Below are 26,805 nucleotides of genomic sequence, written 5' to 3'. Positions count from 1 at the left end.
TTCTCCATTAAAATGTTTTTATTCCTTATCAGTGGAGACCTCATATGAAAAGAGGATCTATTCTGAGCTTTTCAACAAAAGAAACCAAAAATAATCCAGTAATTCCTAAGCAGCAGAAACACTGGAGTATCCTGTTCCAGAGAAGATAACTACCAAATCCACCTCCTTGCCCTTTTGCAATACAGGGAAGTCAGTTTTCAGCAAGAGGATAAAGAAGTTCTGTCAAGAAATGCTACTCTGAAGCAGCTGTCCAAAGGCAAATGTTTCCCCGATACCCATCAGTCTTCATCTTTTATTTTCTTCTTTTTCTTCTTCTTTTTCTCTGTATTCTGCAAACAAAAATTCTGCTATGAACAAAGCATCATGGAGAAGCAAAACACCACATATAGTTAAGCAACAGACCTCGCACTTAAAGCGGCAGCCATACTCAGGAAAGTACAACCCAAGAGATATCCTCCTCCTCTTCTACTGCTAAATGCACTTCATGTTTACAGTGTGGCAAGGCCAGCAAGTAAGGGAAGTTGCTGTCTGCCGCCTCACTACTGTGGCCAAGCTACGTAGCAGTCCAAACAACAGGCTGAAAATTAAACCCCACAAGAAGGGTCGGATGGAGGAACCTGGGAACTACAGACCCGTCAGCCTGACCTCAGTGCCAGGGAAACTGATGGAACAGGTTATCTTGGGGGTGATAAGAGCGCACCTGAGGGATGGCAAAGGGCTCAGGTCCAGCCAGCATGGGTTTAGGAAGGGCAGATCCTGCCTTTCTAACCTGATCTCCTTCTATGATCAGGTGACCCGCTTGGTGGATGTGGGGAGGCCTGTGGATGTGGTCTATCTGGACTTCAGCAAGGCCTTTGACACTGTCCCCCACAGCAGACTGCTGGCTAAGCTGTCAGCCCGCGGCTTGGATGGCAACACTCTGTGCTGGGTTAGGAACTGGCTGGAGGGCTGGACCCAGAGAGTGGTGGTGAATGGTGCCACATCCAGCTGGCAGCCTGTCACCAGTGGTGTCCCTCAGGGATCAGTGCTGGGCCCCATCCTCTTTAACATCTTCATAGATGATCTGGATGAGGGCATGGAGTCAGTCATCAGCAAGTTTGCAGAGAACACCAAGCTGGGGGCAGATGTGGCTGGGTTGGAGGGCAGAAGGGCTCAGCAGCAGGACCTTGACAACCTGGACAGATGGGCAGAGTCCAATGGGATGGCGTTCAATAGCTCCAAGTGCAGGGTGCTGCACTTTGGCTACAATAACCCCATGCAGAGATACAGGCTGGGGTCGGAGTGGCTGGAGAGCAGCCAGACAGAGAGGGATCTGGGGGTGCTGATTGATACCCGCCTGAACATGAGCCAGCAGTGTGCCCAGGTGGCCAAGAGAGCCAGTGGCATCCTGGCCTGCATCAGGAATGGTGTGGCCAGCAGGAGCAGGGAGGTCATTCTGCCCCTGTACTCTGCACTGGTTAGACCACACCTTGAGTACTGTGTTCAGTTCTGGGCCCCCCAGTTTAGGAGGGACATTGAGATGCTTGAGCGTGTCCAGAGAAGGGTGACGAGGCTGGGGAGAGGCCTTGAGCACAGCCCTACGAGGAGAGGCTGAGGGAGCTGGGATTGTTTAGCCTGGAGAAGAGGAGGCTCAGGGGTGATCTTATTGCTGTCTACAACTACCTGAGGGGTGGTTGTGGCCAGGAGGAGGTTGCTCTCTTCTCTCAGGTGGCCAGCACCAGAACGAGAGGACACAGCCTCAAGCTATGCCAGGGGAAATTTAGGCTTGAGGTGAGGAGAAAGTTCTTCCCTGAGAGAGTCATTGGACACTGGAATGGGCTGCCCGGGGAGGTGGTGGAGTCGCTGTCCCTGGAGCTGTTCAAGGCCTCTGCTCCCCAACAAGTCCTAAACACTAGACAGATACCTGTGGATTGGCATTGAGGCACAGTCTCCACCAGAAAAGATGAAGAGAGAAGACTAATGCTGAGGGTAGGCAGAGGAAAGGAGGAGACAGCACCTCCTGGTACATGGGGGCAGTACAGTCAGATATTTGCCAGATCTTATTTTGTGTTACAAGTCACCGTGAAGGATATAACCAAAATGAGAACTGTCTTTGCCTACCGTAAGTTTTATAGGGTATGAATAATTTGCCCTCCACATACTCCATGTTTTGAAGTCGTGTGCAATTCTGCCTCACCTCAACCGTAGGGCTGGTGGGAGGTTCCTCACTCAGTACTTCCTCCTCTTCAGCTTGCTTTTCCTTGTCCTTTTTCTTCTTCTTCTTTTTGACAGGTTCATCATCTTCTACAGTTGTCTCTTCTGTACCACACAGGAAAGAAAAAATTAAAAGCAGGCTGTGAGCTGTTAAGAGCTTAAAAGGTAAATGGAAAAGCCTTCTACGACCGATGAGAGGATGCAATGATAGTACAAATGCAAAATACTGGATACCACACTGCTGCTTCTTGACACATCTCTGCACCTAATTTCCCTTCCTTTTGCCCTTATCTGCATGACTACACCCTGCTATAATTAAAACATACAACTACCCAAGATGCAAGTGACAGTGTTCAGACAGTACTATTCACATCTCCTAGTACAAACACCACACCTATACACTGCTCAAGTTGAGAGCAAACTTGTATGTTTTCAATTGTCTGCCAAACCATTTTCCAGTACTCTTTCTGCAAGCAGACCGTCCACAGTTTGGTAAATATTTGCACCAGCCAAAGAGTGGAATGACTTCAAAATCCACAGTATACAAGTGTAAAGCCAACAACTGCTTGTTCACAACTAATTTCCTCATCTTGATGTTGGAAATTTGCTAAGAAGCAGGCCAGTTTTCTTTACGGTTTAAACTGCCAAACACAAAGATCTCTTAATGCTGAGCTAACATAAAGCATTTAATGTAAAAGCAGAAACTGTTTCCTGTCCTGGAAGCCAAAACCTGAATTATTTATGTACGCTGAGAGCAATGTTAGCCCAAGGGAAGATTTACTAATGCTACCTCTTACATTTATATTTCAGATCTGCTTGTCAACAGCTGGCCTTTCTAATAACACTTATTTTCTAGAATACATACCACAGGTCTTGGGAAACTATGTAATAAAGATACCAAGCAAAAATCATTATCAAGCTGACAGCCAGTCTGTTACTGCAGCAGACCAAAGTTACATTTATTTGCACATCTGCTGCTAGATACCAGGTTTCTCGGTACATATTATTTGCAAGTGAGTTCATGATACAGCAACCCCTGTCCTTCAGTGGATACAAAATCAAGATGCTAAAACTGGTGGTGTTTGTAGTGTGTACAGTTGCTACTGCAGGTATGACTCAGGAAGTAATTCTCTCAATTCATCCATTTTGTTTTGAAGCACACTCACCACTTACAGAAAGAACAAAAAGAAAGCCAATGCAATCACAAAAACCTCTAAGCACACAACTGCCTAACATCTCGACCACACTTTGTCACAAGTTTGGCTCCTCAAGGCAGCAGAAGGATTACATGAGTCAAAAATACACTTCACTCTGCCTCTAACGTAAGCTTCCAACCAAAAAAAATGACTTCAGGGTAAAATTTCTGGACATGTCAACAGGAAAATACAGCCAGCTAACACACGCAGCTTTCTGACACAGAAAATACATGCCAGAAGCAAACCAGCAAAGGATTCCCAGACAAAGGAACTGGGAAATACAATGTAAGTGGATTCTGCCACATACATCACTCTCAGTGAAAAGTGTGCAAGCATACGGCATTCAAACCATTACATATAAACATCCACACCCCCCCTAGGTATGACACAGCAGAATACAAAATAGCTGAAAAATAACCAAGTACCTCATTAAAGCCAAAGAACACAGAAGCAGCATACACATCATGTTTTGCTATGCTCACTCAGCTGGATTGGTAAGCTATTCATTTTCAAGCAAAATTTTGGGTGGTAACCTTGGAAAAATAACTTCTTATTACTGTCCTGCATGTCATCAAGTCTGACACACAAGGCAGTGGAACCTGTCACATTTTACAACTGCAGGTGATATGCTGCATGCTCATAGGCACTGCTGCTTTTCATAGCTAGCAGCAGACACCCTTCCTGAAGATTTCAGTTGCTGCTTTTTAGCAAAGCTCATTACAAGATTTCGTTTATTTGTACCTAGGCAGAATGATGATGAAGGCTCCAAGGGAGCTGGTCTTTTACCCTCTGGGTGGAACACTTCTAAGCCACTCAAGCCCAGTGGGGTTTCTTCGTGATGCACAGCAGATGACAAGAAAGCCAACAGCTCTTCCTGTCAGGCACCGAGGCACAGACAGCAGCACTGGAAGAACAGTTTGACTGACAGTTCTGTGCAGTGCTGGAGATATCACCAGCAGTTCCACTCACCCATTTCCCGACATTTTATTCCAAAGCTCTTCTACACTAGCCTGACATACCTTCCCTCCTCCACAAGGTGCTCTGCATGTACAAAATCAGTAACTCTGAAGTGTACATGCCTCACCTCTAAACCTCCCAGCATTTCCCATCCAAAGTACTGCCATAGCTGTAATCCCCAAAGAGAACCGAGAAAACAGCACACAGCTTCATCTTGTGGTAACATTTACATTTCAAGCAAATGCGATTCAAATTTTTTTCATCCTTTACAGCAAACATTAAGCAATAGTTTGACACCAATTACTTTCCTCTTGTAATACAAACTGGATTAAAAGTGATCTGGCTAAGGAATTCCATTTTTTTTCCCCTGGACTGCTTTTTTGCCATCCTCATTTATCATGCAGCTGCACAAACAGCATGAAGGAGGATGGAGCAGAAATTTCCTACACATCCAGAGTTGGTACTGTGAAATCTCTGAACAAGGAAAACCTTAACAGACCACAGCACCAAAAACAATCAAGAAAAACAAAAATGTAAGGCTCATGTAAATTCAAGTGAACATGCAACATAGAGACCTCCTCTGCACTACTCTGTGTATTATGGAACTTACTGAAGTGCTCAAATTTCTTGGACCACCACCACCACATCTCTAGCGCTCTGTGCAGCTACAACGATTATACTGGAAAGAGCACAGTCAAGGTCTTCTAGCTTCTGTCACAGAAATTGAGGCACTTTGCTGGGTGGTCACATTGAAGAATTTGCAAGCAAAGGGGCAGGACTATTTTAAAGGGTGGAAGAGGACAGGATGAAGGGATTAGTTCTGCATCTAAGTGATGCGTTTAAATAAGGTCTCTGAAAACACTTCTTTTATGGTCTGAAGAAACTGGCACACTTAATTCTAATGCCCAAGTATCCAAATAAAGTGACCTGGCCAATATGAAAAACTGGGAAGAAGCAGAAGTCATATCTGAAGGATGCCCTATCTTTTCAGGAAGAAATACAACACTTATTTTGGGAGGTATGTGGAGGGAAAAAAACCCACACAAGCAAACAGCACATATTTAATCAGTTCACAAGTATTCTGAACACAGCTTGAATAGTTCTTGGTAGCTCAAGGATACTTGTTTAGCTCCACATAATCCCTAAATCAGGAAGTGTCAGTGCTCAATAAAACAAGCAAGAATACACAGTCAGGTTTGTGCAGAAAAGCATAAACCATTGAATAAAACATCTATGAATAGAAATATCCTCTTCATATTCTTAAGAGATCAGGCTGGAAATTAAAGCAATTTTCCATCTGTGAGAAGCTCATGCCTGTGAGATGTCAGCAATCACGTTTATAATGCAAGAGAAGCCCAAGGGAACAATTCTGAGACTACAGTAAGTAAAAGTTTGTTCAAAAAGATTATCAAAAGCAGTAGCTGTGATAACACCCACATTCTCCAAAACCCAAATAGGCAAAGTTCAAGCCTCCCAAGTACTCCTATGTCCTTGTCTTCTTATGATAAGTACAAGAGAACAAGCTGGGGCACAGAGGATTCTCCCTCCAGTGTAATTCTCAGCTAAGTTTACATTCCTACAAGTTGCTCCGCCCAAGAACCAACTGACATCTGCTAAGATTACACCTCAGCATCAGCCAAGCATGGAGTTACAGAACAAGCATAACTGAACTCTCATACTCTAGCACACAATAAAGGGCAGAAAAGGAAGCCCTCATCTGTTGGAGTGAGGGGTAGTTGACAAAACCTGAAAGTAGCTCAGTCCCACATCTGGCTGAGGGTCTCAGAGGAGTGACTTAAAGTCATCTTCCTTTTCCTTCCCATTTCCCCCTCAAGTTACACACTATGTTCTCCACTTAACAACAAGCATCACCACCAGCAATGTCAGAGGTGCTGACTTGCATAATGGAAAGAAGTAGAGAGAGAATGTTTCTCAAACTGAACTATAATATGAAACCAGATTATTTGGAAGTTGCAGCCCAAATTCTTCCTTCACACAGTCATTTAGCAGAGAAGCAAAGAACAACTGTGGTCACAGCTCACTATTCCCTTGAGAGCTAGAATTATTTGTTCATGTACTACATAAATTCAAGGAGTGTCATTTCACCTCAAATTCTGACATTCAAAATGTATATGTTGAAATATACCAGAAAACATTTTATCCATAACAAAGCAGTACTCTTTAAATTAAAATTTGGGCAACTTCTGGGTTTACACAGTGCTTTTTTTTTTTTCTTCAAAATACTGAGGCCCACTAAATGTGAACCTGCTGAGCAAGAAAATTCTGTAGGAATATGAGTAAAGTTTGTTTTCAATGTTCACATAAGCTTACAACTGATATTTCAAGTAAATTGACTGCAGTCTGGTGTCAGTCCAGAAAGAGTTATTACTTTTTTAACAATACATATCCAAGGACAAACAGACATTGCAGCTGGCTGTGTTAAACATCACTGCACAGTTCACACAGCAACACACTAGCAGCACAGATGCAGCAACTAACCTTTCATTTCTGCTTTGAACTTCTTGGCTTTCACAGCAACCTCTGTGTTTTGTTCATCCACCTCTTGAATTTTGCGTTTCTTTGAAACAGCAGGAAGAGTAGAGTCACCAGATGGATCAAATATTTTTATTTCACTGTAATGAAGAAAACAAGACAGTCTAAGTAACAAAAAGAAGAACTAGTCCCTCAAGTAAGATCCTGTAGTTGAACATAAAACTCTCCAATGCAACTTCCTTAAAATATCCACAAATGAATCTTGCTCAGCTAACAAAGCACCTATACTTGATGAGGTAATAAAGGTAATATCAGTAACTATGACTATTGGAGATACTCCATGATGTGTATAACTGTCTGATCTGATGGAAGATAAGTTAGGTGAGTTTGGTTCTGATTTCTATCTGTTCACAGCTCTACCTGAATTACCCATTAGATTGGTCTGTCTGCCCCAGAAAGCTTTTCTAGCATAGTCGTACAGTCACAAGCACACAGCTCCCCATAATTTGGTAACTTCACAGAAACACTCTAAGGAGGAAGACAAGACTAGTAGTAGCTTTTTCATTTGCTTTTTCTGCACTGCTTCTTCACCATTATCTTTAGAACACAACTGACAAGGCAGGGTAAGGCTCATCTCTGTATCACTGATGTCTGTCATTATTTAACATTCAAACGCCTAATCTGCATTTGAAACTGCCTCTTAAATATTTGCATGCTTTGGTCAGTCCCAAACTCCTCTACATGCTGCAGAGAAACAGTCACTCTCTTCAGCTGGACAGGGGCAACTGAACTAGCTAATAGTAATTGAACAATTTTTTTCTTAACCATCCAGAACAGAATCCCTACTGAAGGACAGAAGAGTTTTAAAACTAACTCTATTCCCCTTCACCCATGTACTGCGCTTCTGAAGCAGGAATTAGAAGTAGCTACCCTGCAGAGGTTAAGGACAGTGCAATCAGAGCATTCTCTAAGCAACAGAAATTTTTCTTCTAGGTATTAATGTTGCATATTTCTGTAAAGCAATTGATTATGCAGCCTTTTACAAACAGTGGACTCTGATAAACTCAGAAAAGAGCTCACTGGCTTCCTTGTCATTGTCTAACACTGTCAATAGTGCTACTAATCAAAAAGTAATTAAATACAACAGCAAATAAATATGCTAAAGACATGTAATGGACTCTCATTTCTTTTAGAAAGTATACTGAAATGTTTCCGTTGAAGGTCATCTCTAAAAACTACACTGCAATTAACTTCTGAAACATTACTCCGATGTACCTAATTCACAGGGTATCCATAGTTTTATACAAGACTAAAACTGTTGCCTATCTCCTTCAATTATTAGTTTAGCCTTTCAAATCATCTCCACAAAGCAGCAGTGCTACCTGTTTTGTACCACAAGAATGATTTGACAGGGACCAAGTCAGTTTCCCTCAAACAGCCAGGAACTATCATCAGTCTCTCCCCGACACTTAGACATGTTTGCAAAGCATGTCTAGCAATAGAAACATGTCCTGGCAGGAATTCATGACTCATCATTTCAAGAGGTCAAAACCCAGCATGTATGTTGTCTCCTCAATACCCTTCTCCCTAAGCTGCTCCTCCTTACATACCCTGATATTTCATCTACAGACAGTGTCTTTTCAAAAGCTGCCCCAGAAATCACAGCTATCACTACACCTGGAAATGCCCAGCATATGGAAGTTACAGCTAGGGTTGAAAAAGATGTCTGGGGACTGCAGATGGGTATGGCAGTGCTACTTTATCCTCACAGAACCAGCAACCAACCTTGGTTTTCCTAAGCACTTGACCTCTCTACATCAAAGGTTCAGCAAAACAAACGAGCCAGTCTAAGCTAGAAGCCTGCAACCAAATTAAGCAAAAACCCCAGGTGTCACAGCTTAGACTAATAATAACTTGTTCAAATCCTTAGATGTTCAGCTGTCCCAGTTGCAATTTACAGCGTGTCACTTTGGGCAGCAGAAACTGCTCTTAATGGTGTGCAAAAGACAGGCCCTATCTATCTATTGCTTAAGACACATATGATAACACTTAAACAAGAAGATGAAGCTTCACTCAAAACAAGTGGGTTTTTTTTTAGTTTTTAAGAATAAGATTATTAAGTATATATCTCTAGAACAGCTTCCATATCAAACTGTAATACTGACTTTCTCCAATTTATTTTATTCAATAATGCACTAAAAGTAAAAGCTGTTACATATTAACTCCCCAAACTGTTCAGCTTTTTGGGCTGTTACTGTTAGAATCTAAACATACTTGTTATCTGATGGTGTTGACAATTTACTGTTAGGAAAATCAGGACCGTTTCTCCAGTTTGCAGGCTTTACCACAACTGTAAATCGTGGGCAAATTCTCACTTGTGATGGGAAATTTCATCCAAAAAAAATCTGTTCTGGATCTGAAATCAATTCAGGTTGCAACCAAAAAGCCTCTCAGAAATAAAAAACATATAGAATTATTTATAATCAGCCAAATTGAAAGGAAAAACTACTCACCTTTTGTTTTGGTACTTGTCTGTCCTGGCCAAGGCTTTTCCAGTGCCACTTATTCTTCGCATCTGTAGAGGAAAGTTTTGAAGCAAAAACAAAAGGGTAACAAAACCAATTCACAACACAAGTTCTATAGCTCTTGAAAGGAATTAAAAACAGAAAGGCAGACACATTATTGATCAGGCTCTTGTGTACCTGTGAGTCTTACATCTGCAAGCATAATAGTGAAAAGCAGGTTGCTAGGGTGAGAAATGCATGTGCTTTTGTAATACTGCTTTTAAAGAGCCAAATTCAATTCAAGGGTATCTAGTACTGGATCAAATGCACCACTTCCATCTCAGAAGACTGAACCTAGTCATCATTTACAAGATTAATGCAGCATGCATGCCACCTAAAAGATTCTCTTAGCATGTCATGCCGATGGGATTGGCAGGTATAGAGAGGCAGAATACACATTAGGTGATGGGAGAACAAAGCAACTATTTACAGACCATCTTTCTTTAGCTACAGAGAAGGCTCCAGACCTGTATTTGGATTTTGGGAAACTATGATGGAAAATGGGGGGAATGTGGAGAGAGAAGAAAATACATTTGGGTTTTCTGCAAGGTGAAAAAGCAATGAAGTAATCAGCCTATTTTTGCCAATAATCCAGAGGGCTGGCAGGCTGTAAAGATATGATGCCTTTCATGTTGTCCAGAATCAAGATTCTTTGGTATAACATAAATGGAGATAGGCATGTAAACAAGGAAGACTGACATACAAACAAATGGATGCAGCCAGCTTCCAAACTCCACTGCTCCAGGCAAGGTTGGGAGATACCACACAATAGAAGTGACACTATCATCACTCAACAGAGTGAAGAGAAATGACTCAGAAAGCAGTGCATCAGAAATTGTACCACAAAGAAGAAGTCAGCCTCATTCAGCCCTCTGCTGAACTTACCCCTCTCTCTTCCAAAACCCTCATCCTTGTCTCTACTTTTAGTCTATTCTCAGCTCCCATTTCAGCACTGGTATCCTCTCCAAGGGCATCATAACGAACAGTCAAGGCAGTCTTAGCTGCCAGCATTCGAGAAATCTGGAAATGTCAGAAAGAATATTAAATGCCAGGACTTAACACAATGCAACAATTCACTCTTATTTTGTGGTTTTCAGGTCAAAGTAACCAGCAGTATTTAGTCCAATAAACAAATAGCATATAGTTCTATTAACACTGAAATACTGTCAATGTAACATCATATTCTCTTGACAGAGACAGTAAATTAGTTATACATATATCACACTCTACTCAAGCTTCAGATTAGGCTACTTAAAGCTGTAATTTTCAGCTTCCCCTGGAATTCAAACACATATTCACCCACCTGCATTATAAAAACCTAAAAGCCTAAGCTCTTTAAAAGCATGCTGCAAAAGTTACTAGCTCTAAGACAAGAGTTCAGTTTCCATGCAAGAGTGAAGCCTTTAACAGCTTAGTTAAGAATCACAAAGCAGTAAGTAGTAACATACACCTTGAGAGAGCCAGCACTACATTGTAACTCATCAGGAACACATCTGTTGCTACTCAGATGTCTTGAATGGACAATTTCATTTGCTTTTTCAAACAGGAATCAAGGACATTGAAAGATCTGTGGAACAGTGGCACATTCCACATAACCATGAAGCAATATAGTATAGAAGGCCACGGAAAGAGCCTCACTGCGAAGCTCAAACCATCTCATGATCTGGAAAGAAGCCAAGATAGTAAACAATTCTGCAACTCACCTTTCCTTTGTTTTTGGTATTGGTTTGTCCCACTAGAGAAGCATGATAGATAAGGCCAAATTTAGGTGTGTCCCTTTTAGTCTTCAGTGCTCTGAAGAGTGCTTTCTCAGCACCTAGTAACTGAACTGTTGAAGCTGGATGTTTGGCCAGATTCAAGAGGGAACCTGGAAGGAAGTGACACAGCAATATTCATCTGTCAGAGGAGCAGCCAGAGAAGGAGGCTGAATTCCTACAGTATTCTAGAGAGGGAAGCTCAGGGCCATCTACTTCTGCGACAGCTGCTTCAGAATCATTTACTGAAGGAAAGGCAAGCCATTTCAGTCTTTCACATTACAACTAACTGCCTTTGTTTGACTTCAGTAACAAGAAAGGAGGTTGACTGAATAAAACATATTCTAGAGTAACACCTACTCCTGACAAAAGCAAGGGGCAGCAAGAACATGTCATCACAGAACTGCAGCACAGGTAAGTGGAATAAGGATACCTTGAGCTAGTCACACTGTAAAAATCCAATGCCAGGTTGTCAGCGTTTTACTTCAGAAGTTACTAGACTATCAGCAGGAGGCTCAGCAAGTGTCTCAGAAGAGGTAGTGACTAAAGTTGCCCTCATATTCCAGAAAGAATTCAGGCCAACTAAGAACTCTATCATCATGGACAACTACCAAGCTCATGCTGGTATTCTCGGATTCCTCAAGAGCTACCTTCCCTTCCTTTACCATGAGATGTTCACCAGGCCCTTGCATAATGCTTTTAGCTGACCAGCTCCAGAGAGAAAATCTCTGATGAGGTCATCAAAACTTAGTTTACACTTCGAAGTGCAACCCACCTGCATGAGCAATAAGCCTTGCTCCAACCAGTTCGCCCACCATGACGGTAAGATTAGGAGCAATGGCCATCATTCTGTTCTTCAGGTAGTCATAAAGCTGTGTTCGATACTCGGAGATTTCAATCACCTGGCACACAGTTCAGTTACAGGAATCAGTATTAGCTTGCGAGCAAATACTAAAGAGTTAAATATATTGAGATAAGCAAGTGTAAAGAATCCCAACAAAGGAGACTAATGAAATGCAGACTGTCAAAAGCCAGTGTTCGAGAAAGCTTTATATAGGACATATTTCCAGAGCAGAGCTCCACCTACCAAATATATTAGACCTGTATTACTTATTCCATTATGCAACTTATTTTCTCAGCAAAGATCCCAGTGAAGGAACTGACCACATGCCAAAGACAGTGAAGCAGAACAAAAATACTTAGTAAGGACATTTTCTTTAGGACAAACTCCTGAACATTCAGTATTCACATAAATCTTTTGCCACCATTCTCTTGAAATGGGGTAAATGTTCTTCATTTGTTCCATACGAATGCACATTAAAAATCGACCTGGTCTAGATCAAGAACAGAAACTCCTAACCCTGCCACTCCCTGATAAAGTCACAAAGGGACCTGTCTGGCACCACTAAAGTCAGGGAGTTCATATACAATCCCAATTAAAGCAGAGTAGGGCTCCTAATTCTTTTGGAACCTCAGTGCTCCACTTTTAACCTCGGGTTTATCACCTACCTTCAACAGTAACCAATTAAAAAGAGGCTACACAGTACCATTATCTCAAGGACTTCAGAGCACAATGATGACAAAATTCCCCCCAAAAGTAAGACTACAACTTCAAAGACTTTGTGCAGACATCAACAGTCTGAGATGGCTCAGATGAGGTAGTGACTGTGCAACCCTCATGTTTGTACATCAGGAAAGCAATCAGTGTCAGAATCATCACTGCCATTACAAGTATGCTAGCAACATCCTGGGAAAATATTTCAGAGCCTCTTCTGCCAAGGAAGTAGCTAAAATGGAGCTGCCATGTGTATATACCTGATCACAGAGGTGGATTATGTTGCTTATATCTTCTTCTGATACTTCTGTCCCCATGGAAATCTCAGCAGCAGCTTTCACATCTGCTTCAATCTCCTCTGGTAGGATGTCAGAAACATCAGCGGAGGCAAAATTGCTTCTGTCTCCTGGTGGGGGGAAACGAAAGCATATTTGTGCTGGGGGCAAGATGAACTAGTGAAAAAGCACATAATTAGACAAAAACAAAAGGCCAAAATAACAGAAATGAGTCAAGACAGCCATTATCCCATTCCAAACTCCTGAAACATAAAACAATATTCTGCCTTTGTTTACACCAGCTGAGACTGGTTGAAAATATTAAATGTGAAACTATAATCTGCATAATACTTCACCTTTCCACTAGCTCCTTGCTGCAAAAATTTCAGTCACAAGATCATAAGGAGGAATTCCAGAAAGTAGTCATTTATTACTAATCAAATCTATGCAATTCCTTTTATAATTGGGTAAAAATTAAGAAGCTTTTAAGGACTGCAAATTCCCCCCCCCTTTTTTTTAAGTAAATAAAACCATAAATACAAAGCACATGCCTAAGGGGCGAGGCAAGCATCCAAAACATTACAGCAGTCACTCTTTCTGCTCTTATGAAAAAGTGTAGCAGTTCTTGACTCTTGTGAATACTCACTAAGCTAACAGGCAGCAACTCTCTTTAAATCACCTTTTGGTAGCTAATTCCCAAAGTAATTTGCTGACCACCTGTGATGTAAGAAGATATGCTGATGGTCCATGAAGAACTTGACTGGTGACACAGACTGAGCTTCCTATAAGCCTGTAAAATGGTAAATGCTTACAGCAGAGGGGGCTGGACTAGCTGACCTTTAGAGGTTTCTTCTAACCCAAACCATTCCATGATTCTATGAAATTTCATCCACATACAGACACAAGCACAGAATACTTTTCTACTGGCCTTATTTAAACCACTGCTGAATACAGGACTCTTCATGGGATCTTAGCTAGCGAGTTGCACGTCTACGACTCAGCGCCATCAGTACATCGCTTACTAACACACTACATTCTCCAGGCCCACACCTCGTTACTCACCAACTTTCCGCACACATTTACAATATGCTAGGTTATCTGTGATGATTTTGCCCAGCTCAGGGAAGTGCCAACCATACCATTCCCTACAGCGCATGATGTAGTTATTCAGTTCTTTGTCCAAGTCATCAAGAAGTGCTATGAGAAAGAAGAATGGACAACTCTCTAATCAATAAATTTAAACGACATTCAGGGATATAAACTAAAGTATCTTATTCCATGATGACAGGAATGAAATATGAGAAGCCTTTGGTTTTCAGAGAACTGCATCATCTCAAGCACAATTTTAACAGAAATATCAAAATTCTCGAGTGTGGCCTTAAAGTTTCATTGTCAAGGCTGTCTTGGACAGACTCCTTTAAAAGCTGCAAATCACAATCCCCTGGAAAGTGATCAGCAGCTAGTTATTCTCCCTTTCAAATCAGTCAAAGTGCTACACATCAGATTGATGTAAAACTTACCCACCTATAAACTTTAAGGAAAAATATTTTCATGTTGAGAAACTGACCTTGCATTCAATTACTTGATGTAAAAGACTGTATTAAGTCCTTTAGTTACTTATTATAATATACCAAATACAAATCCAACAAGGTCACCACTTACCAGATGCAACCAATAACCAGATTTACACAAGAACATAACACCCAGAGCATATACTGCTACAGAGCCCTGAGGCTAAAATATTTCCCAGTAACACAATACCAACATTCCCATCTGTTGTCTGTGACGAAGGAACTGAATTATATCATCAATTTCATCTTAACTATGTTTCATCATTGACAACTGTCTGGGAGTTAATATTCACAACAGAATTCCTCACGGCTGCTTCACAGCAAGCAGGCCAATTATGATGCAGACTTCTTCAAGGAAAAAGGAGGAATGGACTTTGCTATCTGCATTTACAATTTGTCTGTTTTCCATTAAGAAAGTAAGGAAATGGAACGCAGCATTACATACCACAGTGGGTTTTACATGCCTAATGTTAAGAGTCTATTCCACATTGCTCTCTATGCAAGATACCACCAAAATGAAGAGTCAGAAAATCATGTCCTGTGGTGCCCATTCTTCCAAGTACTGAGAAAAAGGCATGCTAGGAAATCAAGCCCTCAGGGGACAGAATGGACTGCCTGTATCTCTGATCTCTACATAGAAGTGGACACTGGTTTATTTTATTTCCTAAAAACATTTCTGCTTGTGGAAAACACTATTGAAAACCACACCTTATGCCCAGCTGAACACCAATGCCCAATATTTACTGAAACATGCTAGGAGGAAGTTGACAGCAATACATTTCCGTAACCAATGTAAGTCAGTCAGCTATTCTATGCCAAACTCATTAATAATTAAAGCTCTAAATATACTTACAAATTGCCTGGATAATCATGGTATCTACTTTGTCTGGGCTGAATTTCAACTTGTAACGAGAAAGGCTGAGGAGACAAAAATGCAGTTACATCAACATCCTTACATTCTGCTGAAGAAAATGTCCCAGTATAGCTGCCTATAATTCATTCATACCAGCTCAGTATTATGCCACTGACCACTCAGCTGTGGCCAGGAGTCTCACTGCCAAGTTTCACAAGAGCTGCAACACATGTCCATCCACATAATCCGTGACCAGGGTGAAAGGGAAAGTTAAGGCTATCTGTACCACGTGTAGCAGACTGAGCACAAGTTCAATTAGCTGTTGGGTTTCTTTCTGTATGATTCCCAAAAAAAAGTATTTGTCAACAGCACTTTCAATTCTGCATTGGCTGGACATAATATACAAAACTGTACCTCCCCAGCAGCAAGTATCAGCAACGCTAACGTAAACCAGCAGAAACTTCCTGGAGCACATTCTCACTGAAAAAGCCCATTACTAACTTTATGTTTAAAGTTTCTGACTATACAATGGTAAATGACAGTGGATATCCACAAGGACTTGCATCTTCAAAGCCCTTTTTCAATATTAATGCCCATTTTCTGGGCAGGCACGTGTCTATTTTTAGGGAACTACCTCCAGCAAAGCAATTCTCTAACTTGAAAATGGCTCACAGGCAGGACAAGCTCAAATCAGAACACGGATTAAAAGTTACTCGTGAATGAATGCTTGACCCAGTGCTGATCCACTAACTTTGCATTTGGCTACTGCTCCACTCAGTCTAAGAGGCAGTGATAGCAAGGTGCAGAGACTCTGCCTTTAAGTTTGATGTATTATATGAGTGTTTATTCTGTCATAAATCATCAAACCATGGTCTTTATCTTGTCTCAGTATCAATAGACTTTTGAATGACCCATCTGACTGCTTACAGAGACACTGAAAACCAAAGCCTAACTATATAAAACATGCTGAAGAAAGCTATTGACCTCAACTGAAGATGAAGCCTTTCTCTAAAGGAAGAGTGTAGACCAGAAAGCCCTTCCTTTAAAAAAAAACAAGATCTCAGATATGAATGCATCTTCACTTAGAGTATGAGGCCGTGTCACATACCTAGAGACACTTCAAGCAACACAGCATAGCCAAGAACGAAAGAGGGGCAAACATGGGATGAAATAGAGCTGTTCTAGGAACACACCTGTGTGCTAGACCCAGACACATTGCTGTCATCTCTCGAGAAGGGAGACCTGTAATAAGCCCTTCAATCTGTGAGCGAATTCCTCTCATCAGCTCTGTAACCATTGGGCTGTGTATACAACTCAAATTCAGCTTGTCCTGCAGGATGGAAATAAATAGTGTAAAGTCAGGCAAAACATTGACATTCCTCTAATGCCCTTCTTCCTCGAGCAGTTCAGATTTCTCGCTGCAGTTCTCTGCTTACACAGGAACTTCAATCATCTTTGATGCTCAAGCTAGTGACACACCCAGTTCTCCACACAGTAATAGTCTGTTTGAAGACAAGATTTATAATTACTGCTCTATCTGCTATTAGACACTGGAACTGAAGATTTAAGATTCTGCAATTTACTAGAAACAGTTTGGCCAGAGAGAGAAAAATTAGAGGTAGAGGGTTATGGGCTTTGATGCTTTTTCACAGAGCAAAAGTGAAGAATTAGTTCAGAGTCCTTGCTATTATTCAGTTTAACACTAAATTCTCCTCATTTTGCAACATACACTAGCCTCCTAAGACAGTGTAGTAGGTTAGGAAATTCTGCACCACCACCCCCCCCCCCCAACTAAAATTTACTAGATCTGGTCAGAGAGCTTGGAAGTGAGATAAAGCTATATTTACAGCAAAGTTAAATTTACAAGCATAAATACATGTGAATATATTGTGTACATATAATTATATACAATTTAGAATACAGAAATCCAATCTCCATCCCCAGAAGGGGCCAACACCACCCTCTCTCCCCCCAAATAGAAAACAACCAGCAAAGCTCATGTGTTACCTGGTCAGTCAAGGTTAGTGTAGGAGATTAGAGAGAAGCAAAGGAACAGCAAACAGATTCAGTGCCCAAGAGCCAAGAGGAAAGAATTGTTTATATACTGGCTTTCTATATCTCTTAGCAAACCAATGAACAATATAGACTTCATCATTATTATTCTTTTACAACCAATGATCTAATTTAGTTAAATTCTGCACTGAATTTTCAGGAAAGTACCAATTTCTCTTATTAGCATATTCCAAGAAGCCTTAAACTACCAGAGGGCATGAGGAGGTTGTCAGAATAAAGGTCACTGGAACAAGGAGCAATCAGATATGAGATTGTAACCTGGTATTTGATACCTAGGAGATACTGGAGAAAGCAGTCCCCTCTATCATACTTCTTCCTTTCTCTGTAGACAAGGGCCAAGGGATGTGCACAACTGCTTCTAGACTGCAGAAGGCAGAATCATGTGTACTCCCAACAGGACATTTCATCACCCCCTTTTGCTGCACCTCTTACAGGCTGGATGGCTATTTCTTGGGTGGTTGTTTTTGTTGGGCTCTGCATAGGATCATTAAGGAAATTAAGTTTTTGACCTGTTTGGTTTCTAATCAATATTTAGGAGGGAAATCAAGCAAACCTGACCATCTCAGTGCATTTTTACCATACTCAAGTTGCTATCTTCCCAATACACACGCAGCACACATTTCCTCACAAGGATTAAACGTCTTCCACACCGCAAACGCAGAATTGGCAGCATAATCTACTGCTAGTAACCGAAAAGTTGTGGGAATTTCACTATAAGATTACGTTAGCCTGAGACAAAAGGAAGAATGGTAAAATTGGTTATCACCTTTATGACACCTCCAAGTTTGGCATCTGCTACAGCCAACTGTTCATGGGCATCTTTTGCCACTATCTTCTTGAGAATTTTCTTCAAGTTCTTGTTGAGTTTTCCTTCCACAAGAGCTGTGGACGCTGTATAAAACAAACAAAAACACCCCAAACAAAACAAAAGGTGCTGTTTCTTCTCCCTCCTAACTTTATTTTTTTTAAAATTGCCCACAGTAACTCTAGCATGGTTTGTCACACAGTGGCAAAAATCAAAATAGAAGAAAATTATGTACTTGCTCCTTTGGAAACCTAAATCCGAAGCCCTTCTCCTGTTGCCACTCCTTTCTCCATATGCTTTCAGTTCTATTTCTGTCAATTTTGTTTAAGGCTCTCTATAAACAGTGTGCCATATGCTTTATAGACATGTTTAACATTTCTGAAGGCAAGGTTATATGGGAATATTTTGTGTAATGTTTAATTAACCATTTTCCAGGTCTTGTAGTCAGCAAGCATATCCTAATATTGATTACTTATTTGTATCCTATGACAGTGATAATATACTATATAAAGCACAACAAAGAATTATGCCAGACACACCGACTGGGCAGTCAGACATGAATCTTTCTAAGATAGCATACAGACTTAGGAATTTTAAAAGGATATTCTTCATTCTCAATTATGAATAGATCTGTAAAAGCCTTACAATCCCACACAATACAATTTTAAGCAGGCATTTATACAAGTCTCTTTACAGATCAGCTCTCTGCTCCACTGAACTTCTGTGATTGATGCAACATTTTAATCACAGTAAACACAGAAGCTGCCAGTGATTTTTGTTTCCCAGAACCTTAATGAAATGTTAATTTAAATGCTGTGCTGACTTTCATTTTAATCTTTCTACAGCAGATATACGTTTCCATGTTTCAAGCTATTTAACAGTTCCTAAATCCACTTAAAATAGTCACATAAATAGCCTTCATTCAAGATAAATGTGAGAAAGGTAGGCTGAATAACGTCTCCCATTTTGCAAGCAATTAAATCTGAAGCAGAAGGTTTGGAATTGGTTTGGGTTCTTCAGTCGTGGCATTACTTTTGTTGTTTGCTTTTGGGTTTTTTTTAGGGTGGTGGTTTTTGTTGTTTGTTTTTTTTTTTTTTTTCTGTGAGGTTTGTTGTTTTAGGGGCTGCTGTTTTGTTGTGGGGTTTCTTTAAAGCTTCATGATGCACAATCTGAATTCAAACATTTGCTAACACAGAGGAATACATGGCAGCTCCAGACTCAGCTGTTTCACTTGCATTTCATGTGTGATAGTAGTGTCTCCATTCTTGTTTCCTTAGCTTCCTTTATAAGCTATCCCTACCACACTAGAATATGGAGATCCACTCTTCAGTGATAAATGTGACCTGGAACATTCACCTACTGCACATTCAGCAGTAATAACCATGCCATTTCTGAATGATTAGCTAGAAATCTTATCATTTCTGCTCAAACCAGTCCACAGCATCAAGCATTTAGGTGCTGAATTAATAAAAACTACTGCACATAGGCTTTCCTTTTTGTTTAAACTTCTGAACTTATTTTACATATAATGCAATTGTTCTGGTATGTTTTTTTCTCAGACTGACAAACCCATAGACATAACACACGTCCATGGAACAGAGACCACTGTAATGATGCACACACTCCATTATCTGTCTGTTGTCTCAGTGGTAGTGACGAAATGTTGACTCAAATCATACACATTCAGCTTCAACAAGAATCCATCATTGACAACAGGCAACACGTATCAGTCAAAAACTTCTGGAGTGTGCTTGTTAGTCAGCTGCTTGGGAAAGAAGCATGGCAGAAGACTAGACTTTGTTACAACACTACTGCACTACAGACTGGACAGATGACATCATAAAACAATTCCAGTTGACTCTGAATTTGTAATTAAAAAATTAAGCAAAGTAACAGAGCAGGGACAGAGGTAACAAGTGAACTAGTTCACAATAGGGCAATTTTTTTTATAAGAATGGTGTTAACTCACTTACCAGCGAGTGCTTCTGTTGTGTCCTGAAATTTTTCAAAGTGTTTCAGCTTCACTCTACAGAAATACAACATAAGTGTGTAAACAGACGTACATAAACCAGATGCTACAACCATTTTACTTTTTTTCTGTCTCTACTATTATAATTCCTCTCTTCTCCCTAGAACTGCAAGAGAACAGAGGTCAATATCCAGATCCTCAAAAGAAAAAGAAGTGCATTAAACCTGCCAATTAAGTTTGAGAATGATGACATTTTTCAGCTGGGTCCTGAGACCTGTTTTTAAAAATAGGAAAAAAAAAAACTGAAAAAACATTTTTATTTAGTAATTCTAGGACCAACATGATTGGAAAACCTAAGCGTAGTTCACATTAAAGACTGGCATCACCCACTTAAATTTCAACACTGCACTCTGATTAACAAGGTGTCACTGGTGACTGACTGGTGATAGCATCTTCCCATTCATGTTCAAAATGGAACCCTCTGCCAGGCTGCACAGTTCAGATGTAACGTGCTTTTCAATCAAATGCATCTTCAAAGACATTAAATGTGAACTGATTCACTGTCCATCAATCCTTAAGTCCTTCCTTGCAATTACATGTCAGAATGCAGGTTGTGAATTTAATTCAAAGCAAAGTCACTCCAGGCCCTAACTGCTGTCCAGAGCCCAGAATCATATGGATAGTGTTCGGCTACACTGAGCCAGGTCCTTAGACTCAGCTTCTCTCTCCCTCTCACACAGCCTGTGGTGTTGATATCTAGAATTACAGTTAAGAAGCTATCTCAATCCAGTAAATTACTTGTCAAGGACAGGCATTTGACTAATCTAGTTCTGATTAACCACTGCTCTTTGCAAGTCAAGTATCTGCAAAGGAAGCAAGGTCATAGATAAAGCCGAACATTTGAGTTAAGCACACAGAGCCCAACAGAAGCTCCAGGATTATACTGATGCCTTTTCAGAAAGGCAGAAGAGACAGGAATTACTTTGATCAAAGTAGAGATCCACTAAGAGCCACATCCTGTCTAGCAAATGGCTAAGATGATGTTTCCACTACAAGATTATTAGCACTTTGAACAGGCAGATGTGAGATATTCTAGTCCTTCCTCTAAATACTGTTACAGAGCAGGATACATTCAAACCACAAAGCATAGCTTGTTGAGAGGTATCCATTATAACCAAAACTGGTTAGAAATCTTCCAATAAAAACACCCTAGGCAGACTTGGAAGGAATGCACTGCTGCCTCCACCTCTATGGCAATCTGCTAGAAAGGCCAGCTTGGTTAGTGGAGACTGCAAATTTGTGCAGCTACACAGTGGTACCAACACACAGCATAAGCAACAACACTCCCAGTTCACATTATTAGTTTCAGTTGGATTCAACTTCCGTTTAAGCATTTCCTGTGAACACAAAAACCTGTGATTTTAGCCAGCTCAAGCACTGGAAGTTACATGCTATTGTCAAAACATCAAAATCTCTTTAAAATGTTCATTTTTTGGCCTCAGTGACACACAACAATGACTTCTGCAGCTCAAACACACTGCAAGGAAAAATAAAGTTTTTTCTTTCACTTTGATATTCCGTTTTACTTCCTCTGAGTATCTAACTTCACATTATTGTTGTCGACAGCTTCCAGGTTTTACAATACTGAAAAATCAAAAGACTTCTTTCTGAACCTCAAATGTGCCTAACTACAGGATGTCAAGTCCTTCCAAAAGCCAGGCCGCTATCTTCACATAAAGCTACTTACATTTTGTTTGCTTTCTCAGGAGTTTCAAATTCTTTCCATAAGCTGTCAACTTCTTGGAGTTTTTTCTCATTCAGAACCTGCAGGGGGAAACAAAACAAAAGAATAAAACCACACACAACTATTATTTAAAGCACTTTTGAATAAGCCTCAACCCTGCATTCAACAAGGAAGACCTGAAGCAGATTTACAATGTATCCAACCATTGGAAGTAAGTAGTCATTGGGTTAAATTCAATTTTGGTGATCTCCAGTTTTATATCATAGTATCATAGTATCATCAGGGCTGGAAGAGACCTCACAGATCATCAAGTCCAACCCTTTACCACAGAGCTCAAGGCTAGACCATGGCACCAAGTGCCACGTCCAACCTTGCCTTGGAAGTGCATTCTCTCAGCAGCTTTATTCTACTACCAGATACACAATATCTGTGGGTCTACTTTCATCTAAATGACAGAAACTGCCCAGTAATAGCCGAGTCTTTCTGAACCTGCACATTAAAAGCAGTTTATCAAAACCTGGCTTGCTCCATCTCCTCTACAGGAGTTACTGCATCAGGAACAGTGTGGCCAGTAGGACAAGGGAGGTTATTCTTCCCCTGTACTCAGCACTGGTCAGGCCACACCTTGAGTACTGTGTCCAGTTCTGGGCCACTCAATTCAAGAAGGATGTTGAGGTGCTGGAACATGTCCAGAGAAGGGCAACGAAGCTGGTGAGGGGCCTGGAGCACAAATCCTATGAGGAGAGGTTGAGGGAGCTGGGCCTGTTTAGCCTGGAGAAGAGGAGGCTCAGGGGTGATCTTATTACTGTCTACAACTACCTGAAAGGGCATTGTAGCCAGGTGGGGGGTGGCCTCTTCTCCCAGGTAACCAGCAACAGAACAAGGGGACACAGTCTCAAGTTGTGCCAGGGTAGGTATAGGCTGGATATTAGGAAGAAGTTCTTCACAGAGAGAGTGATTTCCCATTGGAATGGGCTGCCCAGGGAGGTGGTGGAGGCACCGTCCCTGGGGGTCTTCAAGAAAAGACTGGATGAGGCACTTAGTGCCATGGTCTGGTGGATTGGATAGGGCTGGGTGCTAGGTTGGACTGGATGATCTTGGAGGTCTCTTCCAACCTGGTTGCTTCTATGATTCTACTCACAACCTCAGTGACTCAAACCCAAATGTGCCATCACTTTATGGCAGTACAAACATGTCTGGGATGCCTAACTGGAAGGCTTGACCCCACAAATTGCTCTCCTCAAACTGAGCTAGCCATAGGAAGAGAACACTGTTACAAAAAAAGAGACTTGAGAGCCTTGCCCTGAAGATAGGCGCTAGAGCGTGCCACACGTGGGCTTGGCAGCTGCAAACACAATCAACATGTAAACCAAACTTGTTTCAAAACACGTATTTTATTAAAACACCACTTCTGCTCAGTGTCAGCGAACAGCTTCCACCCCTGGCAGCGGGCAGTCCTTCCCCCGGCGGCGCTCAGCAGCCTCCGAACGCTGCTCCCTGGTGCCCCCTAGCCGCTCTGCACACACATCACAGTGCTCCCTGGTGCCCCCTAGCCGCTCTGCACACACATTACAGTGCTCCCTGGTGCCCCCTAGCCGCTCTGCACACACATTACAGTGCTCCCTGGTGCCCCCTAGCCGCTCTGCACACACATCACAGTGCTCCCTGGTGCCCCAGAGCCGCTCTGCACACACATCACAGTGCTCCCTGGTGCCCCAGAGCCGCTCTGCACACACATCACAGTGCTCCCTGGTGCCCCCGAGCCGCTCTGCACACACATCACAGTGCTCCCTGGTGCCCCCGAGCCGCTCTGCACACACATTACAGTGCTCCCTGGTGCCCCCGAGCCGCTCTGCACACACATTACAGTGCTCCCTGGTGCCCCAGAGCCGCTCTGCACACACATTACAGTGCTCCCTGGTGCCCCCTAGCCGCTCTGCACACACATCACAGTGCTCCCTGGTGCCCCAGAGCCGCTCTGCACACACATCACAGTGCTCCCTGGTGCCCCCTAGCCGCTCTGCACACACATCACAGTGCTCCCTGGTGCCCCAGAGCCGCTCTGCACACACATCACAGTGCTCCCTGGTGCCCCCTAGCCGCTCTGCACACACATCACAGTGCTCCCTGGTGCCCCCTAGCCGCTCTGCACACACATCACAGTGCTCCCTGGTGCCCCCTAGCCGCTCTGCACACACATTACAGTGCTCCTTGGTGCCCCCTAGCCGCTCTGCACACACATTACAGTGCTCCCTGGTGCCCCAGAGCCGCTCTACACACACATTACAGTGTTCCCTGGTGCCCCCTAGCCGCTCTGCACACACATTACAGTGCTCCCTGGTGCCCCAGAGCCGCTCTGCACACACATCACAGTGCTCCCTGGTGCCCCAGAGCCGCTCTGCACACACATCACAGTGCTCCCTGGTGCCCCAGAGCCGCTCTGCACACACATCACAGTGCTCCCTGGTGCCCCAGAGCCGCTCTGCACACACATCACAGTGCTCCCTGGTGCCCCAGAGCCGCTCTGCACACACATTACAGTGCTCCCTGGTGCCCCCTAGCCGCTCTGCACACACATCACAGCCAGACCCCACGCCCCTGCTGGAGCCCTTTTGCAAAGACTACATTTCTCTTTAAACTCTTCCTACCTTTGCTTTGTGCCTACCTCTTCCCGGAATTAAAATATGGCACTCTTGGCTCCTGTGAGAAGCCAAAAAGTCCTGACTCATTGTACGAGATGTTTAAGCCCACTTAGAAGATAATTTATAGCTTTTTACTAACTTGGGTCAGTGCAGAATAGTAGCCCTTGTTAACATCCAGTGAGCAAAACCTTCAGGCAGACTGCTCTGTTCCACAGGTTTAAGTGCTGAAGCTATCTATTTTTTTCTATTTCCGCTGAAGAGCAGAAATTATCTATTTTTAAAAAGTGTTTCTCCCCCAGGCTTACATCTTGAAATTCTCTCTGCCTAAACTGCATAGCTGGACCCCAATGAGGAGAAAAGGTTTCAGAGCAAATGGAATAATTATAGTGCTCTTTAGGGCACCGAGGGTGTAGTTCTGCAGCAGGCTGGAGCAAAAGAAACCAGCACTTTGCTCTCTTTACACCTGCAAAGCTTACACAAGCTAAACCAAGGAGGAATAAAAAAACAAGTGAAAAACGAAACAAACAGAAAAAAACCCACCAACTAAAAAAAAAAAATCCCACACTACACTTAAGGGGGAAAACACTAGTGTTATGAACAAACTCTATGAGCTGGTGGAACTGTACAGGTATCAACACTCAGTCAAGATAACAGGCCAGAGGCCTGCAGCAGCTCTAGCTCAGATCTGTTCAATCACAGAATCGTCAGGGCCGGGAGGGACCCCAAGAATCACCGAGCTCAAACCCGCCCTGCCACGGGCAGGGACACCTCACACAAGAAGATCAAAACGCAGTCTTCGAGCCACCTCATTAGAAGGCTGGCTGAGCCCTGTGAAACGGTCTGTTCCTCTGTCCACGTCCTCAGCGAGGAAAGCCAGAGCAGACGCTACACAAAGGCTGCTCACCCGGCTGCTCACCCTGCCCGTGTGCTCGCCTGGCAGAGCAGCGCCGCTGTCAGGAACGCACTCAGGCCAAGGCACTCCTCACAACTGCTTGGGGACAGGTTACCTGTATCCCACACGCCACTTCCTGCAGCTACAAGATTTTCCTGGGATATCAGCCATGAGGACGCAGATAGGAAGAGAAAGCAGTCAGCGTCCCCGCAGCGCCCGCATGCCTCCAGGGACCCTAAGAGGGGTACGGCCATATGCACACGACCTTATATGAAATTCACTTCTACGGGTGGAAGGAAAGGAAAGCCACAAGTGATGCTGGGCAGAACCACCGAGGAACCCCCTCTTCGCAGTCGCACCCAACATCTGTTAATTCCCACTGCAGCCCCTTCACCGCGCCTCCGACTCAGTCTCATTCACAATACGGCCTCCTCATTCGTACAGCACCTCCCCTCCCGCCCCCCCGACTCCCGTCCCGCCCGAGGCACCTCACAGGGCCGTCGCCCGGTTCAGCACCCTGAGGAGCCGCCCAGCATGAGAACAGTTGTCCGCTGCCCACGTTTTCTCCCGAAAGTGCAGCGCAAGGCCGGAGCGCTTCCCCTCCACAGCCTCCCAGCCCTTCACTTCCGCTTCATGGCGGAATAGCAGCCACCCCCCGCGCCGAAACCCGCTCAGACAGGGACAGGCCGCGGGCAGACAAGAGGCACCTTGAAGATGGCGTAGCCAGCGGCGGTCTCGAACAGCACCAGCATAGCGGCGAGCCGGGGCGGCAGGGCCACGTGCGCCAGCGGACGGGACCCCCGGTCACGCAGGCAGGCGCCGGAAGGGAAGCGGCAGCAGCGGAAATGAGCGCACAGAGGAGGACGCGGGGGGGGAACGCGCGGCGGGGGAGCCTCCCCGCGCGCTCTCGCCAGCCACGTGGCGGGGCGGCGGGGCCGCGCGCGGCGGCCGGGCTGGTCTCTGTGCTGCGGCCGCCGATGTCCGCTGCCGGCGGCTGCTGCTCCTCCGCTGCCCGCTCTCCAGCTCTGTGCTGTTGCAAGCGGCGGGTTCCAGTCTCTCGGCGTAGCAAAATTGCCCTGTACGCGTTCAGGGGGTACCCTGCCTGTGCTATGTGCCAGGCTGGCCTCAGTACTGTGCCCGCGGCAGCCACTCCTTTGGTTCCGTCTCCTCGGGATCAGTGGGCCGTTGCCCGGCGCCTCTTGGGCCCAGCGTGTGTGGGGACAGCTGCTGTAACTAAAAATGAGTGTATGCTCGAGGACTTGGGTACTA

The 26,805-nt window shown here is 43.4% G+C and overlaps 1 protein-coding gene and 3 non-coding genes across 4 annotated transcripts; all 4 read right to left on the bottom strand.

Annotated features, from left to right (window-relative positions):
- Window positions 1-26,360, bottom strand: NOP58 (NOP58 ribonucleoprotein). Its single transcript, XM_064160873.1, has 15 exons — window positions 26,244-26,360; window positions 22,006-22,082; window positions 20,263-20,315; window positions 18,251-18,375; window positions 16,605-16,741; window positions 15,412-15,476; window positions 14,050-14,184; window positions 12,973-13,118; window positions 11,933-12,059; window positions 11,107-11,270; window positions 10,289-10,423; window positions 9,353-9,414; window positions 6,846-6,979; window positions 2,177-2,298; window positions 1-329 (listed from the first exon to the last, which is right to left on the bottom strand). The coding sequence occupies exons 1-15, from the start codon at window positions 26,286-26,288 to the stop codon at window positions 279-281; spliced, it is 1,578 nt and encodes a 525-aa protein (XP_064016943.1). The 5' UTR covers window positions 26,289-26,360; the 3' UTR covers window positions 1-278.
- On the bottom strand, window positions 11,680-11,765 carry LOC135188349 (small nucleolar RNA SNORD11). The gene has a single exon (XR_010307668.1). It is a non-coding gene; the product is annotated as a small nucleolar RNA SNORD11 (small nucleolar RNA).
- On the bottom strand, window positions 12,800-12,885 carry LOC135188353 (small nucleolar RNA SNORD11B). Its single transcript, XR_010307671.1, has one exon. It is a non-coding gene; the product is annotated as a small nucleolar RNA SNORD11B (small nucleolar RNA).
- Window positions 19,921-20,009, bottom strand: LOC135188337 (small nucleolar RNA SNORD70). The gene has a single exon (XR_010307662.1). It is a non-coding gene; the product is annotated as a small nucleolar RNA SNORD70 (small nucleolar RNA).
- Window positions 26,361-26,805: the final 445 nt, after the last annotated feature.

Source organism: Pogoniulus pusillus, chromosome 2 (genome assembly GCF_015220805.1).
Source record: "Pogoniulus pusillus isolate bPogPus1 chromosome 2, bPogPus1.pri, whole genome shotgun sequence".
In the NCBI taxonomy this organism is placed as follows: domain Eukaryota; kingdom Metazoa; phylum Chordata; class Aves; order Piciformes; family Lybiidae; genus Pogoniulus; species Pogoniulus pusillus.
This window is presented reverse-complemented; position numbering and strand designations above follow the sequence as displayed.